Below are 19,587 nucleotides of genomic sequence, written 5' to 3'. Positions count from 1 at the left end.
GGAAGGATAACGGAAGGGGACTGGTCTACCAGGGTAGCCCGGTACCTACTTACCCAACACATCACTCCAAGCTCAGCCACCAACCTCATCCCTGCCAAACTATTAATGGGAAGGAGACTTCGCATTAGACAGGCTGCACCCTAATTATGCTCCCAGGGCGTCCCTCGACTCATCCAGCAAGGCAAGGGAATTTAGGCCTGGGACCTGGTCTACTCCCGAAATTATGCAGGGAATCCCTTATGGCTGCCCGGATGGGTCGAACAGAAAACAGGCCCCAAATCATACAGGGTAAGGTTGACGGATGGACGATTGTGGCGCCGACATGTGGACCAGCTAAGGAGCCTGGCCTCAACAGGTCCAGCCCAGAGGGAAGCCGAGGCCACGGACTCCGAGTAGGGCAATACCGAGGCCCCTATCCGACCGACTCCCGACCAGCAATCTCTCGCGGAGGACTTACCTGAGGAAGCTGCGACATTGACTACCAGAGGCCACTTGCCGGCATTTGGAGAGGTCCCAATGACACCAGAGGCCCTTCCATGGCCAGCCGAGAATGCCCGAAGAGAGCCGACACCACCCCGAGGGGAGGGCGCCAGTCTGGCAACAGGTCCTTTCACATCGCTGCTGACGACGGAACTAAGGCGTTCAGAGCGAGTGAGACGTCGCCCCGCCCATCTGGACGATTATGCTTGCACAGTTCCAGGGAGAAGGAGTGTTGCGACCAGCAAGTCCTCACTCCAGTCCACTGTTTAAGCGGGAGCCGGAGAAGCCCTGATTGGCTGGACCATTTGACAGTTCCGTATAAAAGGAGCTGTTAAACGGAATCAGCTGTCTCTCTCTCAGCTGCTGCCACAAGCCGCGGCTAGCCGTGGCTAAGTCACAAGTTAACAATAAAGCCGGTTAAACTTTATATTGCCTCCGCCTCTTCTTCTCAGTGCGCCAAATACAAAAATGACAGTACTGTCTGACACAAAACAGACACAACTCCCACCAGCACCATCTATCATAGTTCCATTATTACATTATCATTCCAACAATGAAGCCAACACTAACCGCTGGTCCTGGGGGACCTCTTGGTCCTGATGGGCCATCTTTTCCTGTAAAACCCTGTTTGGAGAACAATGAACATTATGAATTGGGGGTGTTTTGTTTGTTTGCTTTTAGGGACAATATATTATGCAGAAAAAAATTTGGTCCAACCACCCCGTAAAAAGTATCGAAAACATTCAAAACCACAATGTCTAAACATCCCATGTTATAAGGGATCAGTAACTATAGCTAAAATAACTATGTACTACATACCAAGGGTCTTAGAAAATTTAGTATTTATGCAGAATACTAGTTATAACATTTTAATGCTGTCATAAATAATCTATTTCTTCACTGTAGATAAAGAACAAAAAATTCTGTTAGGCTTATTGCTTATTTTCCTCTTATCCAAAGCCTTTGCTTCTGTATGTTTGGCTGCTTAATGCAATCCTTCCCTGATTTGCATCACAGCTGTACAAAGCCTATCATTTCTTCATCATTCCATCAGTTATTAACTTTCTTCAAACTTGGTGTCCTCTATATGTGTTGGATCATCGATGCCCATTGATCCCAATCAAACCAAAAAAATCTGATCTAAAGAAAAAGTAACTTTAAAGATTATATATTTAAAACCCATTTGTTTCACCCTTTCAAAGTTCAAGGAAACTGACAAAATGAAGACACGTAGAATTATGAATGTTCTAATGTAAAGTTTCCACTCTCCAGGATAAACCAGAACTACTCACTCTGTCACCTGGGGGTCCCATTGCACCAGGAGGACCACTTAGGCCTGGTGATCCCTAGGTGAGAAAGAAAACATTAATTAGATAGGTTTTCAAGCAATGCAGTGTAATTTTAACATATTTTGCCATTTTATTTTAATATACAGTTCATTGTACTGTACTAGGCTCTTTGGATGTAGTGATACTGATTTTGATCCTATGCAAAAGAAATGGATCCAGACAAGTACACAAAATTATCTACTGCAATGTCCTACCTGTCAATGAATACTTCAGCTTCAACCACAACATGTCTCTGGTTTCTTCCCCAAACCCCAAAAACTTTAACCTTTAACTGTCTACTATTGACCTCACCCCTTTCCTAAGAGGTCTGTAGGGGGCATGCATAAGTGCACCAACGTGCGTGCCTACCGTCCCTGTCCTATTGTTTCTTTTTTATTCTTATCCATTCCATGTATTCACAACCATGCTTATACTTATATCTGTTATATAGTTGCTTGACAAATAAATAATAATAATAATGAAGTAGATAATAATAAAGTAGACTTTGAGTTATGATTTCAGCATGCTGTACAAAACTGTATTTTGTCTATACTCTGGTTGTTTATAGTTATTTGTATTGCTAATTATTTTAAAGGTAAATATGTCTTATTATCAATCTGTTACAAATCTTATTCAGAGCTCACTCTTAAATAATAGCTACAGGTAGTCCTTGGCTTACAATCACAATTGGGATAAAAATTTCCACTGCTAAGCAAAGTGGTGGTTAAGTGAGTTGTGCCAATTTTGTGATTCTTTTTTTCCCATGTTTGTTAAGCAAATCACTCCAATTAAGAGAATCAGGTAGCTGTAAGCGAATCCAGTTTTCCACATTGACTTCACTTGTCAGAGGCAGTTGGAAAGGTCGCTAATGGTGATAACATGACATTGCAACAGTCATAAATACATGCCAGTTGCCAAGCACTATGGCCATGGGGATGATATGACAATTATAAATGTGAGGACTGGTTGTAAATGACTTCTTTGGTGCCACTCTAATTTTGAATGGTTGCTAAATGAATGGTTTTAAGTCAAGGACTCAGAAGCAATTGTTATTCTTAGTAAGAAGACCTACTAATGATTATGGATGAGAGAAATTCAGCCATTTTGAGAATGGAACATGATCTGGAAATCTAGACTCTTTTACTCTCCTTCAGGACCATGCTGTTCCAGAAGCAGATCAGCATTTTCTAGAAGTGGATATTTCCCAAACCAGAAGTAGTTTCAAGTGCCCCAGAATCAGCCCTACAACCAGTGTGTCTTTTGGAAGAATGGAAAATAAATAGCAAAGGAACTTACTGATCGCCCTGGAAGTCCGGGTTCTCCAGGGTTACCCTTTGGCCCTTGACGTCCCTAGAATTAAAAAAGAGCAGTCTTTGTTTATTTCCTTAAAAATCTCCTAAAAACTGTGGGTCTTATTAACAGTCGTGCTATCTTTAAGCCTCAAAACCCATTAGAGCAAACAAGTGCCTGTAGTGTGTGGCTTTTCTTTCGTTCACACTATGAAAACTAGACATGATAGTTTATTAGACAACATTTCCACCCAATAAAACATTAAAGAAATACCTAACCTTCTTGTATTTCCCTGAAAAGATGAGTATATTCTAAGCAAAGAAGCCGATCAAATGCAAATTCAAATAAGCACCACAACATGTCTCTATGTTTATGCAGAATCTATAAATCCTACAGTGTTTAGAAATCTGGTGCATTAATATACCTTGACTTACTTAGCGTACAACTGAATATACTGGGAAAAAGTATGTCAAACTATTAAAAGAAAGCCTTTATTATATTACACTTCATCTCTTATGCTTGCCAAACAGCATTCATACTTACAGGATCTCCTGTGATGGAAAGCCCATTTATTCCTTGGGGTCCTGGTGGCCCCTGAGGGCCTGGAGGGCCTGAATCTCCACGAACACCTGGTGGCCCCTAAAAATAGCAAAAGGAAAAAAAGTCAATTTTTCAAAAAAGCTACACGAAGATGGAGTCAAGTCTTTGGTGATAACAAGTGACAAAACAATTGCTTTCTCTAACATGATTGCTTTCAGAAATGTTGGGTTGCATTTCCCATCTTCCCCAGCTATGGTGATATATCTTTCATTCTGTAAAGGGTATATACAAAGCTATGTACTTTCCAAGATTTCCTTATGGATAAAGGAAATATAAGCAATTTTAAATATATCAGCATAAAAGCTAAATAGATGTTTATGGGAAAGGCATTATTTGGAAGTGTTAGGAACCCAATTCAATTATTGTAGATAAATGAAATTTCTTGTATTTTTTTGTAGGGAATTTCCCTTCACTTGGATTGCTTGGGGTTGCATACATGAACCAGTACCAAACAAAAGGAAAAACAAAAACTGGAAAACTGGCATCCTTACTTTTTAATTAATTCATATGTATATAAATTCTCCAATGCAAATGCCACTAATAATAAAATTATTCCTGGTTAAAAAAAAAAGTAAGTGTGCTTTCAATAGATGTTATAACTAATTATACTTCTCAGATGTTATAAATGTCTCCAATTCCTTACAGAAACACCTATAGAAATGTTATATAGCTGATAGGGGCCTTTGCATAGCCATGGCCTTTGCATACTTTCAGACTGTGTGCCAATTGCACCTATTCCTGGATTGGAAGGCTCTGTTCACTGGGACTCATACCCTCATGACCTCCTATTTAGACTAATGCAACATGCTCTACATGGAACTGTCCTGGAGTAGCATTCAGAAGTTTCAGCTGGAATGGAATGCAGCTGCATAGGTTGCAAATGGCGCTGGCTATCCTGCATATATGTAACGCCACTGGCTTTGGGAGCTGCACTGGTTGCTAGTGTGTTTCTGGGTGCAATTCAATGTGCTGGTTGTCAGCTTCATAGCTTGGAACCATGGTTATCTGAGGTATTGTCTTCTAGTAGTTTCTACCTGTCCAATTCAGATGGACATTCTCCAGGTCCTGTCAGCTCATGAATGTTAGCTGGTGGGATCCAGGCCAAGTGCCTTCTCTGTTGTAGCTCCTACTCTCTGAACATCCTTCCTCCCTCAGATTTTAGGATGGACCTGGCTCTGCTAGCCTTTTGGAAGGTCTTGAAGATCTGACTAAGTGTTCAGGCCCAGGAGTCCTGAGTCTGTGAAGAGCCCCATTTCCTGGTTATGTTGACACCAATGGGTTATAATATATTTTGGCTGCTATGTGTATTTCTTTTTTGCATTGTGTTTTAACTGTTTTAATAGTTTTTATGGTTGTACGTTGCCAAGAGTTGCTGGTTTGAGATGGCAGTTATACAAATTGAACACATAAATACTCACAGGAGGTCCACTTAAGCCTCTTTCGCCCCTTGCACCACTGGAACCTCTGGCTCCCTAAAATGCAGAAAAAGAAACACATGGGAGACAAAGAGATAAAGACTATTATGTTTAAATTTTATATACAGAACATACAATCTTTTCACAATTAGAAGTTATGAAATGTTTTGTGGAGTTAAAAGTTATGAAATATTTCCCTTATAAGTCTCCTTGCTCATTTCACTGGCTTCCATCACTACCTGAATGATTCATTCCCAAACTTGAGATAATGGTATGTGGTGGATGGTAATAGGTTTTCCACATTTGTGTTACAGAAGTTCACTGTTGTTATACAGCCCAAGACATGTAACTATATCAGTAAGACAGATTCTAGGAAATGAGCACACAAATCATGGCTGCTGACTGGTGTTACCGTGCCAAAACTAGAACTGTATTTGCACCAAGACAAATTCCTTGTATATCCAACCACACTTGGCCAATAAAGAATTCTATTCTATTCTATTCTATTCTATTCTATTCTATTCTATTCTATTCTATTCTATTCTATTCTATTCTATTCTTCTATTCTATTCTATCTGAAGTTAACTACTTGCTACTACAAAAGATGATACAGACAGTCCTCAAGTTATGACTGTAATGGAGCCTGCCCATTATGATTCTAAGTCATAATTTTACAATCTTTTTTTGGTAATTGTAAAATGAATGTGTCAGTTGTAAACTGCCGTGGCTATTAACTGGACCATTGTTCACTATGGCACAGATTTGCCAAAACCCAGGTGAGTGCTGGTTTTTGATAAAAACCATTGTAAAAAGTAGACACAGGACCATGGCAATAAACATGGCCATATTGCTGAGTGCCTTAAGTGCAGTCATGGGATTGCAAAGAACTTTGGATCAAAGTTATAAATCTCCTGTTTTGGGTCTATCCAAACTTTGGGTCCAGTCATAAGTCAAGTTATGTGTTCTGGTCTTCAACTGATACTGATACTGATTCAGTGAACCTTTCAGAAGTTAAACATAGACTTATCCAAATGGCGTACAATCACCATGTATTGATTTTTACTTACAGCAGGTCCTGGAGGTCCCGGAGCCCCCACACTGGTTTGTACACATGTACAAGCATTCGGCAATGATGGGCATTTCGCTTCATCCCTCTGAAATTTAAAGCAAATCATGACAGTTTTACCCTAGATTCCACCTCAAAGCCCACAAGAGATTTTTTTTTAAAAAAAACTAGTACAGCTTTGTTCGGGTATTTTCCCACGTCATTATAGTTGTGCTTTTAAAGTTGTGCCGACATTTCAACAACTTTAAAAACACAATTATAATGATATGGGAAAATACCTGAACAAAGCTGAATACCATACATATAAATACCCACAAAAACTTAAGAAAACATACATATGTATGTGTGTGTGTTTTCGTAGATTTTCACAGGTACAGGTATGCAGGTTTTGGCGTGTTCGGGTCTTTCCCTGTGTGAGATTGAGAGTATCTTGGAGACTCAAAACATCGCAAAGCTACTCTCAATCTTACACAGGAAAAGACCTGAACACGCCAAAACCTGCATATATATATGGTATTCAGCTTTGTTCAGGTATTTTCCCACGTCATTATAGTTGTGCTTTTAAAGTTGTAGCAACGTTTCGGCAGAATCTCATCTGCCATCATCAGGCTTCTGTATTGTGTCCGTCTGCATTATCTATACACTATACAGAAGCCTTATGATGGCAGATGAGATTCTGCCGAAACGTTGCTACAACATTAAAAGCACAACTTTAAAAGCACAACTATAATGATGTGGGAAAATACCCGAGCAAAGCTGAATACCATACATATAAATACCCGCGAAAACTTAACACACACACACACACACACACACACACACACACACACACACATATACACTGCTCAAAAAAATAAAGGGAACACTTAAACAACACAATGTAACTCCAAGTCAATCACACTTCTGTGAAATCAAACTGTCCACTCAGGGAGCAACACTGATTGACAATCAATTTCACATGCTGTTGTGCAAATGGAATAGACAACAGGTGGAAAGCATAGGCAGTTAGCAAGACATCCCCAATAAAGGAGTGGATCTGCAGGTGGTGACCACAGACCACTTCTTAGGTCCTATGCTTTCTGGCTGATGGTTTGGTCACTTTTGAATGCTGGCAGTGCTTTCACTCTAGTGGTAGCATGAGACGGAGTGTATAACCCACACAAGTGGTTCAGGTAGTGCAGCTCATCCAGGATGGCACATCAATGCGGGCTGTGGCAAGAAGGTTTGCTGTGTCTGTCAGCGTAGTGTCCAGAGCATGGAGGCGCTACCAGGAGACAGGCCAGTACATCAGGAGACGTGAAGGAGGCCGTGGGAGGGCAACAACTCAGCATCAGGACCTCTACCTCCGCCTATGTGCAAGGAGGGACAGGAGGAGCACTGCCAGAGCCCTGCAAAATGACCTCCAGTGGGTCACAAATGTGCATGCAGCTGCTCAGACGGTCAGAAACAGACTCCATGAGGGTGTTATGAGGGCCCGATGTCCACCGGTGGGGGTTGTGCTTACAGCCCAACACCGTGCAGGATGTTTGGCATTTGCCAGAGAACACCAAGATTTGCAAATTTGCCACTGGTGCCCTGTGCTCTTCACAGATGAAAGCAGGTTCACACTGAGCACATGTGACAGATGTGACAGGGTCTGGAGACGCCATGGAGAACATTCTGCTGCCTGCAACATCCTCCAGCATGACCGGTTTGGCAGTGGGTCTGTAATGGTGTGGGGTGGCATTTCTTTAGGGGGCTGCACAGCCCTCCATATGCTTGCCTGCCATTAGGTACCGAGATGAGATCCTCAGACCCCTTGTGAGACCATATGCTGGTGCGGTTGGTCCTGAGTTCCTCCTAATGCAAGACAATGCTAGACCTCATGTGGCTGGAGTGTGTCAGCAGTTCCTGCAAGACGAAGGCATTGATGCTATGGACTGGCTCGCCCGTTCCCCGGACCTGAATCCAATTGAGCACATCTGGGACATCATGTCTCGCTCCATCCATTGCACCACAGACTGTCCAGGAGTTGGGGGACTGTCCAGGTGTGGGAGGAGATCCCTCAGGAGACCATCCGCCACTTCATCAGGAGCATGCCCAGGTTTTGTAGGGAGGTCATACAGGCACGTGGAGGCCACACACACTACTGAGCCTCATTTTGACTTGTTTTAAGGACATTACACCAAAGTTGGATCAGCCTGTAGTGTTTTTTTCCACTTTAATTTTGAATGTAACTCCAAATCCAGACCTCCATGGGTTGCTAAATTTGATTTCCATTGATAATTTTTGTGTGATCTTGTTGTCAGCACATTCAACTATGTAATGAACAAAGTATTTCATAAGAATATTTCATTCATTCAGATCTAGGATATCTTATTTTTGTGTTCCCTTTATTGTTTTGAGCAGTGTATATACATATATATACACACATACACATACACACCACACAAACATACACACACACACACAACACACACATACACACATTAAGAATTCAGTCCTAGATTCTGAAAACAGAATGGAATGTGACAAGGCAGCTAAACTGCTATTTCTACAATAGGCCGTCTGGACTGCAATATTTAGAATATGCTCTGGTGAAGTTACATTCCTGCATTCAGTATGATTCAAAATCTCATAGATAATTTATTATTCCCAAAAGAGGTTTTTAAGGCTGTTATCCCACACTGTTCTCTTGGAGGCTCATATCAAGAGCTCAGGCTCTTGATACGAGGTATCTGTCTAAGCATTTCCTATATATTTACCTTAGAAGGAATGTCGCAGCATCTATCTCTGCTGGTCCAAACCGCATTGCACACCATGTCAAAGCTCTGTATATCAAACTACAAAGCAGAAATGGAAGTGCATTTAAAGTTATATCTGAATTAATCTTCAAGTACAAAATCATGCAATTTAAACAAAATAAAACATTGTCTTTCTTTCCAGTGCCAGTAAAGTATCATTCCTGTTACCACATCAATGACATTAAGACAGGAAACTAAGAAAATGGTCACAAAGTAGTTTACTTCATGTCTCTGTGATATTTCACATGGCTCCTATAAAACCAGATTAATTCTAATCAAATGCATGAATAGCTTCGGGGAAACGCTGCCTAAAAAACTATCGGACATGAGAGGCCAGAGTCCTGCAATTATTTAACAGTTTAAAAAAAATTAGAAAGGGCCTGCCCTAATGGTTCTAGCAGTTAAAATTAGTAGGCAGGAAGCAGTACTTTCAGATTTGCAAGATTCTGTAAATGTAGCCTTACAATAAAGTAGATTTAGCTTACATAATTGTGTTTCCAGTCTGGTTTATCTGGGAAGACCGACGTTAATGCATAACCCAACCTTCAACTTTAAGAGCTCTGCCACTTATATAAAATAATAGGCAGCCCTTCCCCTGTTTCCTTCTAGACACACAAATTTTTCTTGCCCATTCACATTTCCAAACTTGCTCATAAGCATACAATCTGTCTGACTCCAAAACCATTTCTCTTGAGAGGCTGCTAATGGGATGGCTGAAAAGAAAACTTGAATTCTGAAGCTATTATCAAAAGGAGAATTTCAAAAGCTTTTCTTTCACCAGGGTATCAAAAATCAATTATTTAGCACAGTACACCCTAAATCCCAGCAAGTAACTAAAACTTCATTTCATGACATACACTTTGGGCTAGATTGTGTGATACATGAAATGAGAGATAAAGAATATGACAAACAGGGAGTGGGGACAACGACAAGCACAGGAGGACCATGCTATAAAGATGCATTTCATCCCACTTTAAGGCAGTAGGGAAAAATCATTTCCAAAGTATCTAAGAACCACAAAGTATTTTTTACTGTTTGTTATATATTATCACTCATTTTCTGTTGATCTTGTGGGAGGGATAGCTGTGTACAGAACAAGAGACACATATAGCAAAATCATTATTGTGGAGGTGCTATATGTAACACTACCCAACCTTATGCCTTCCAAATATATTAAGACTACAGTATTCAGAATTCTCAAGAAGTATGGCCACTGACTGATATGTTTATCATTAGCAATGAAAGTTACTTAAAATAATAAACATATTGTTCCCAGCCAAAGACTTTGTGACTCTTATGACTGAGTCACGCAACTGACTCAGAGGTTGATGCTACTAAAAGAGAAGTTCTGTTTCTATTCTAAGCCAAATATTGTGGGAATACTTTGAAGAACATGAGGGAACTTTGATGGAAGCCAGCAGTCTGCATATAATCTATATACTCTATTTGAACTCAGACAACTGAGAAGTTTTCTATCAAATTTTTAGAGCTGCAGCTTTTGGATAATATGGAACTCTGAAACTCAATGCATTTATTTAAAATGTTTGTATCCTGCTTTAATTGGCTTTAAGCAGCAAACAGGATACGGAAAACAAATATATCAGCATTATAACAATATTTATATAAGAGTAATAATAACAATCGTAATAATCAGTATCATAATAGATTAACCTCCAACTCAGGTATATGTTTTCTCCCTCTTCACTCCTCTTAGCTAAAAAACTAGTTTTTAAAAAGAATATTGGGGATTGAGGAGTGAGTGATAAGAGCTGGGGTGGCACAGGGGTTAGAATGAAGTACTGCACGGCTAACTCGCTGCTCACTCCAGGAGTTCAATTCTGAGCAGGTCAAAGTTGATTCAGCCTTCTATCCTTCCAAGGTTAGTAAAAATGGGGACCCACATTGGGGCGAATAGGCTGACTCTGTAAACCTCTTAAGAGAGAGCTGTAAAGTACTGTGAAGCGGTGTATAAGTCTAAGTGCTATTGCTATCTTCAATATCAGGAGCCAGGATGCAAATCTTATTTTGGGTGGCAAGACATTCCATAATACGAGAGCTCTGACAGGGAATTCTCCCTTCTATATTTGTTCCCACCTCACCCAACATGGGTTGAGGATCGTGAGTGATGGTTTGAAAAACCACTGAAAAATCCTACAAAAGGAGACTCACTCCCTTATCTAAGCGACCAGTGTGGTTCTATCCCATATAATCAACCTTAAGTCTGTCTGACAAAAATTGAGATAATCCATATTTTCTAGGGTCTCTTAGGTGGGGCAGCTGCCCACTTTTAACAACTTTCTCTAAAAACAGAGGTTTGGAGATTGGTTACAGCCAGAATAGTTGGGTTAGTTAGCCTGCTCTTCAAGCAGGTGGTGTACCAGTACCCACTTCAAGGACATCAACATTGGCCAAGTTGCAATGGCTGCCGGACAGAGCTTTTACATGAAAGGATGGGAGAGAAGGGAACAAATCTTTTTAATCAGAGATCATATCAGGTTTCGATCAGGAAGTGCTGTAAGTATGAACCTTGGCAAGTTGTGTGTGAGGAGGAGATTCTGAACAAGAGAGTGAGAAGAAATTTAATCTCATCTCCTAATAGGCTTACCGCCCATGACTTGAATGAGACAATTGTTGTGATAAAGATATGTTGTGATATCTTTAATAAAGATTTTAAAATTTAATTTAGAAAAAAGTACTACTTACTGGTGCTGTTTTCTTATCACCTTTCTGTAATTTACCAAGGATTTCATAGCCATCGGTTGTGATATTTCCAGCTTCCTTAATAGGCTTTTCCATAATTTCAACACAGTCAATATAAATCTTAGCACTTGTGGATGTTATAACAAGATGAACCTACAGAAAAAAATATTGAGGGGAAGCATAACAAAAAAAAACCTGTTAATTCTTCATGGTTTTAGAAGTAAATAAACCTTTTAGTCCAAATCATAGTTAACTGTATACAGAAATTGTCCAAAATCATGAAGGCAAAGAGGCATAAATACATAAGTTTTCTTTATCTATATGTAAAAGTGTCCTTTTTAATGGAAGTGGCAGCTCCATCCATGCACTCCATTGAAATGTATTCCAGATAATAAAGAAGCAGTGACTTAACAACTTCTGTCTGCACTCAGCTTTGGAATAGGTCTGGATAAGGGTGGGATAATCTATGCAAGATATACTAAGAACGAATGCTACCAAGGAGTGCATAAATACAACACTAACTAATGATAAAGACATAAAGACTATAAGAAATTTTTTGTTGTCGCAGCTGTTGCTTGTTCCAAGTTTATTTTTCCATAACCAGTAAAGTTTGCAAGACTAATCCTTCCAAAATTCTCTCCTATTCATAGAAACTGAGCGGCAGAAATGAAATGGAATGGAAATGACATTTTCCATTTTTTTTATAACACTAGACTAAAAATGTAAAATAATATTTTTACACATTTTTGAAAAACTTTCCTATTATTAAATACCATCATTCTGTCAGACATCCCTTTCCAAACGTACAGAGAGAAAAATGACTAATTGTGCTTATATAGTATATTAGTATGAATGAAAATATCAAAATTATTTTCACTATATTTTTGCAAGCTTTGTAACAACAACCGTCTTCATACTGTATATCTGATACATTTTGGAATTGAGGAATACCTGGTAGAGGCCTTGTTAGGATAAAAAAATATTCTTTCCTTGGAATCTATATAGAACAAATACTATGAGACCCACCAGATGCTGAGTAATACATCTTTTTAAATTTATTTATAATCATACAGCTTTCAACTCAAGGTATACCTTACTTATTATAATAGACCTGGATCAGCAGGAAAGCACATAACTAAATTTTAAAAAATATTTGTGAAACAAAAAAATTTCAGTGAGTTCAGATTCAATATGTATGTATTCAGAAATAACTTTAATTATGATTAATGGGATTCACTCAGTATGACCAAAATCACAACCTATTATATCATACATTAAAATACTACAAGAATTTTAATCTGTCCTAACTATTGTGATAGTTTGTGTCTTGTGTGTCTACCTGTCTTGTGTGTTTGAATCTGTTACTGTATAGATTATAATATCTCTTTAAACTCTGTTTATTATGGTATAATAAAATATTAATAGCATCTTCTGCTATAGACTAATGATTAACTGCTGAACAACTTCAACCCGAACTGAACAGAGCAAATGAAGTGAAGATTGTTTTTTTAGCTTAAAGGTTGCTACAGAGAGGGGAGAGGGAGGGAGGGAGAGAGAGAGGGAGAGGGAGAGGGAGGGAGGGAGGGAGGGAGAGAGAGAGAGAGAGAGAGAGAGAGAGAAAGAGAGAGAGAGAGAGAATAGCATATAACTGGAGCTTCTTTGAATTGGGTTTGTGGACTAGTTTGTTATCTTGTAAAAATACTGCCATCAAATAGCAAATAGAATAAAATAAATGGCTGGGTAGGAAAATTATGACGGGACTGGAGAAAGTTTTCCAAAGTTAATGCTACTCCTAAGCATGAACCACAAACTCTTTTATTTGCTCCCTAACACCAAAAAAAACCAGGATGGGTCCACTGCTGAGTATCTGCAAATCTCATCAGATCTGGAACTTAACTCATTTCATTTATTTTCAATCTCTCAGGTAGTAAACAAGGCCAATTCTAAGATTTAAAAATGTATATACCTAACATACTCAGCAGGTAAGAATAGTCATGGGATAGCAGCTCATTTTGCAGGCATGAAAATGGCATCTAGACTAAAAATAGTCTTCTATCCATTCTTTTTCCTTTTGAAGGAATAAGGCAAAAAGAAAAGTGTTGAAACAATTTAAAATTTTCCTTCTACTAAATTATTATCTTGTTTCCTAGGTTAATCAGTTCCTTCTTTTACTAGTCCTCCATTTTTAAAAAATGGCAAGGATGACTTCGCAGAAGACTCTTGCCATGTAGTTTGTCCCATTAACGGCAAATCAACAAACATAAAACATAAAACATCTGTTTTTATAAGAGTTCCTTGACAAGATGTTAACTAGGCCAACATTTTCCCCAAGACTTTCATTATAGCCAAAACTCAAACTAGTATGCCAAAGCAAATGTTTCGCAAAGAGCCAAGTTAGCTATTTTTCAGTGAATGGAAATGCAATGCACTGAATTAACACCACATTATACTCTGGCAAGATATTCCAGCAGAATTCATTCATCTGTAGAACTGTGATAAACAAATCCTTAGAGGCCATCTACGATTCTCTACTTCTGCCACTCTGCTTCAAACTGAGCTATCCTCCTGGTGCACAATACTCTTTTCTCCCATAACAACTTTCACATACTTCCTTTCAGAGATGGCTCTGGACTTGCCCTTCAAAAAAATATAAACAATGCAAATATCTAAGCGCTATGTGTACATGGGACTGGTATGGTCACACTCACATATGGATAAAAACCTGCTTATCATTGAGTATGTATATTAGATAATTTTTAATTTTCACTGAACATTGTCCAATGGTTCAATTAGAGAAATATGTAACTGGTTAAACAACAAATTAAGACAATGTGCTGAGTTGTGCTAATAATAATCAGAATATATGAAATGTGAGTTAAGCATCCTGATTTCTGTAGTTTAAAGCAGTTCTGAAAACTTTCTCTTATTTTCAAACATGCTTGGAGATTAACCATCCAATCCCATATATAAGGAAAAAACCATGGTGGTTCAGTGGTTAGAGTGAAGTACTGCAGGCTACTTCTGCTGACTACCAGCTGCCTGCAATTTGGCAGTTCAAATCTCACCAGGCTCAAGGTTGACTCAGCCCTCCATCCTTCTGAGGTAGGTAAGTTGAGGACCCAGATTGTTGGGGGCAATAAGCTGACTCTGTAAACCACTTAGAGAGGGCTGTAAAGCACTGTGAAGCGGTATATAAGTCTAAGACACTATGGCTATAAGGAAAGCCAATGATAAAAAATATTTATTGACTTACTGATAAGCAAATGTATATTGTTACATTTACCATCTAGGCATGCTATGACCGTGTCAACTTCTAATGGTAGTCCTGGCTGCAATAATTAAGCAAATAACCCATTGTAATTAAATGCAATGTCACATGATCATCAGTTGATCAATTCTCAACAAATTCTCAACAAATGAAATAGCAAACATGTGGAAAACTCTTAAAAACATCACTGGCTTCAGCAAACCTCCTTCCCAGGCAGAAGGAAATCAACAACTAGCAGATGACCTGAATGTGTTTTACTGCAGGTTTGAAAAGAAACTACAGCCACCTATCTCTACAACCCACATCTCAAACACACCAACAGCCAAGCCTCCTACAACTGACCCCAATCCATTGGGCTCACAACCTCTGGTGATCACAGAAAAAGAAGTGCAAGATCTATTACACAGACAGAAGCCAGGAAAAGCACCAGGGCCAGACAAGATAACTCCTTCTTCCTTAAAAGTCTGTGCTGACCAATTGACCCCCATGTTCACCCAAATCTTCAATAGATCACTAGAGATGTGCTATGTTCCTTCCTGCTTCAAACGTTCTACCATCATCCCAGTGCCAAAGAAGCCCTCCATCAAGGAACTGAATGACTACAGACCAGTTGCTCTAACATCTGTAGTTATGAAAATCTTTGAAAGGCTTGTGCTGTCCCACCTGAAAACCATCACGGATCCACTGTTAGATCCCATGCAGTTTGCATACTGAGCAAATAGATAGACAGATGATGCTGTTAACATGGCTCTGCATTTCATCCTAGAACACCTTGAATCTCCAAATACCTACCAAGGGTCCTCTTTGTAGACTTCAGTTCAGCATTCAATACCATCATTCCAGACACTCTTGTAAGTAAATTAAACCAACTAGCGGCACCTGAACACACTTGTAAGTGGATCATAAGCTTCCTAACATACAGGAAGCAGCAGGTGAAGCTAGGCGGAATCACATCCGATACCTGTACAATCAGCACAGGGACCCCCCAAGGCTGTGTGCTATCTCCACTTCTCTTCTCCCTATATACCAATGACCGCATCTCAAACGATCCATATGTTAAAATACTGAAGTTTGCTGATGACACAACAGTGATTGGTCTCTTCGAGACAACGATGAATCTGCATACAGACAGGAGGTTATACAACTTGCCTCGTGGTGTAATCGGAACAATCTGGAACTGAACACACTCAAAACCATAGAAATGGTGGTAGACTTTAGAAGAAACCCTCCCATACTACCACCTCTTACAATACTAGACAACACAGTATCAACAGTAGAGACCTTCAAATTTCTAGGTTCTACTATATCACATGACCTAAAATGGACACCTAACATCAAAAACATCATCAAAAAAGCACAACAAAGAATGTTCTTTCTGCGTCAACTCAGAAAGCTCAAACTGCCCAAGGAGCTGCTGATACAGTTCTACAGAGGAATTATTGAGTCTATCATCTGCACCTCTATAACTGTCTGGTTTGGTTCTGCAACCCAACAGGACAGACACAGACTTCAGAGGATAATTAGGACTGCAGAAAAAAGCAATTACTACCACCTGCCTTCAATTGAGGACCTGTATACTGCACGAGTCAAAAAGAGGGCTGTGAAAATATACAGACCCCTCACATCCCGGACATAAACTGTTTCATCTCCTTCCCTCAAAACGAAGCTATAGAGCACTGCACACCAGAACAACTAGGCACAAGAACAGTTTTTTCCTGAAAGCCATCATTCTGCTAAACAAATAATTCCCTCAACACTGTCCAACTATTTACAAAGTGTACACTACTATTACTGTTAATCTTCTCACCACTCCTTATCACCCCTCCCCTCCCACTTGTGATTGTAGGACTGTAACTTTGTCGCTTGTATCCATGCGATTTATATTGACTGTTTCCTAGTATGATTTGATTGCTTATTGTACCCTATGACTATCATTAAGTGTTGTACGTTATGATTCTTGATTCTTAACGAATGTACCTTTTCTTTATGTATACTGAGAGTATTTACACCAAGACAAATTTCTTGTGTGTCCAATCACACTTGGCCAATAAAGTATTCTATTCTATTCTATTCTATTCTATTCTATTCTATTCTATTCTATTCTATTCTATTCTATTCTATTGTGACTTTCTGTCAGCTTCCTCATTAACTTTGCTTGTTGAAAGCCAGCCGTGAAGGTCACAAATGATGATCACGTGATTGTGGGCTGCTGCAGCTACTGTAAATGCATGCCAGGTGCCAAGGACCTGAATTGTGATCATATGACCACATGGACACTGCAACAGCCATAATATAGAGGATCAGTTGCAGGTCTCCTTTTTCAATGCCATTGCAACTTCCAACAGTCACTGAATGAGTGGTTGATAAACAAGGACAAGGACAAGTTAATATACCCTTTAAATATAATGGAATTTGTTTCAGAGTAAAATTGAGCATTATATAAGATATTTCAGTATGCATTCAAACCAATTAATTGAAAATATTATTTGCTTTAAGGGTATTTATAAATCATTTTTATCTCTCTATATACCTATTGACTACCAGAGTGGTTTTATTTGCTTTGAAAATGACTTTCTTATTCATAATAATCTACAGAAGATGATTTTACCTTGTGGAAACTTCCATAAAAGAGTTTCTTTATTTCATCACCTTCAAATGCTACAGTCTGAATTTCTCCTCTTGTGTCCTTGTTAAAGAATGATAGCACTTTGCTAGAAGCTAGGGAAAAATACATTATGTTAACGATACGGTTAGCACATTATAAGACTATCTAATAATGTTTCAAATTAATTCCAAAAGTTGATTGAAATCACAAGATATAGAAACGTAGTACCTGTCTCTAATTTTTAAAGCAGCTGCACCTTTTCATGGTAGCTCAAAGCAGCTCCTTAATCTATCCATACCCATTTCCAAACCTGATTCATAACACTATTTATAAGACTATTCAGGGAGATTCCTTTTTACCAATTCCTTAATTAGGATTGCTATATAACTAACTTTAAAAAAATACTGTTAGAATGGCTGTTAAAACAAACATTATGGAACTTGCTAGTAACACAAGATTATTAGTATTAATTTTATGATATTAAAAGACTAACAAAGTTAAAATCAAGGTTTTTTTTAAAAAAAAAATAATTCTAAGCCGTTGAATCACTTAACAATTTTGGGTATTGTATTCCCTACAAATATAGTTCTATGTCAGAGCATAAGTCATTCAGTCAACTAATTCTGGTAATCCAAAATGTTGCTTTGAAATGAAACAAGGAATTGAGATGCTTAATGCAACACGAAGAGAGAACATGAGAGAACATGAAAGGAAACGTCTTGCAATTTTCAACCTGCCAATTATTGAGTCAAAACCTGCATGCCATGTGGAAGAATCGTGATTTATGGCAAACTGAAGGAAGGCTTCTCCAATATAAATATGAAAGTGGAACTTCCTAGTATCTTTATTCTTTAAACATATAAGTAGAACAGTATCAACTAAAGTAATACTTGGTATCTACTGATACATTCACAAATGCTATCAAACCTTACTGCTATTCCAGCAGCTACACAAAGGAGAGCCTGAGATAACACTTAGACAAAACTTTTTTTCTTCCCCAAAATTATTTAGAGTTCAAGTAAGGTTACTATAAGTTCTTTCTCTAAATTAATTTGTTGCTTCCTAATTCCCTAAAAAGGTACACCTTTTAAATTCAGATCAAAGCATTGGCTGAATTGTTTCACATAAAGATTGCATTAAATAACTGTGGCTTGGCAACTCACAACCCACCTAAACATTATACAACTTGCATGTCAATGGTAAATTAGTTGCAATCTGCCTGCAATCTGTTCAACTGATTTCTGATACTGAATAAACTATGTCAGAGTAAAATTTTACTATTTTACTATGTAGAAATATTTTGAAATATTCAAAAAATAAAACATCATCTATCCATTTTATTCACATATTCAGTCCATAGTTCACGGGGAGAGGGGTCTTACGATCAAGAACAACTCCAACTTGTGGTTTGTAATCTCTGTCAGTTATCTGCCAAATTGCAAATGGTTCATTTGAGGTTTCCGAGAGAAGACGGAATAAAAATATGATTGTGTAAGCCTTTGATAATCCATCTGGATGAATATCCCTAATAAAGAAAGCAGAGACATATTCCTCACCAAAAAATACGTGATTCAAACAGTGAAATGAGCAACATATAAATTTAATAAATAAATAACATTTAATCTTAGTCACGGTTAATAAGATTGTGTGAAAGTCAAATGTTGTTTAATAAACAGCGCTCAAGATTCTTGCTTGATCACTCATCCCCATAAAAGAGTATCTAAAGACTCAAAAGCAGTTCATCTTCATATATAAAGAATTAAACTTTTTCTCCTGCAAAAGACAGAAAGGCTAATTTAAATCCTCCATATTGTTCATTTATTTGTTCATTTATTTGTTCATTTATTTATTTATTTATTTATTTATTTGATTTGCCAATTGTTTACAAGATAATAAGTATAAGTGTATACATAGTTGTGAATACATGAAATGGGTACATATAAGAAAAATAAAAGAAGAATAAAAGAAACAATAGGACAGGGACGGTAGGCACGTTGGTGCGCTTATGCATCGCCCCTACAGACCTCTTAGGAAAGGGGTGAGGTCAACAGT

At 38.4% G+C, this 19,587-nt stretch overlaps 1 protein-coding gene across 7 annotated transcripts in view; it reads right to left on the bottom strand.

Moving 5' to 3' along the window:
* COL12A1 (collagen type XII alpha 1 chain) overlaps positions 1 to 19,587 on the bottom strand; it is a 133,524-nt gene that overhangs the window by 19,414 nt on the left and 94,523 nt on the right. For all 7 annotated transcript variants that reach the window (XM_087944529.1, XM_087944559.1, XM_087944536.1 and 4 more), the window contains 10 exons: positions 18,918 to 19,060; positions 17,539 to 17,648; positions 11,666 to 11,815; positions 8,924 to 9,001; positions 6,181 to 6,267; positions 5,117 to 5,170; positions 3,642 to 3,737; positions 3,105 to 3,158; positions 1,773 to 1,826; positions 1,051 to 1,104 (listed from right to left, as the gene is read on the bottom strand). In XM_087944529.1, the coding sequence (XP_087800655.1) occupies positions 1,051 to 1,104; positions 1,773 to 1,826; positions 3,105 to 3,158; positions 3,642 to 3,737; positions 5,117 to 5,170; positions 6,181 to 6,267; positions 8,924 to 9,001; positions 11,666 to 11,815; positions 17,539 to 17,648; positions 18,918 to 19,060 (880 nt within the window). The remainder of the gene's footprint in view (positions 1 to 1,050; positions 1,105 to 1,772; positions 1,827 to 3,104; positions 3,159 to 3,641; positions 3,738 to 5,116; positions 5,171 to 6,180; positions 6,268 to 8,923; positions 9,002 to 11,665; positions 11,816 to 17,538; positions 17,649 to 18,917; positions 19,061 to 19,587) is intronic.

This window comes from Notechis scutatus, chromosome 1 (genome assembly GCF_049901735.1).
Source record: "Notechis scutatus isolate UNSWTSFEM ecotype Mainland chromosome 1, rNotScu1.2, whole genome shotgun sequence".
In the NCBI taxonomy this organism is placed as follows: Eukaryota; Metazoa; Chordata; class Lepidosauria; order Squamata; family Elapidae; genus Notechis; species Notechis scutatus.
Note: the sequence above shows the minus strand (reverse complement) of the source record. Positions and strands in the feature narration are given on the sequence as shown.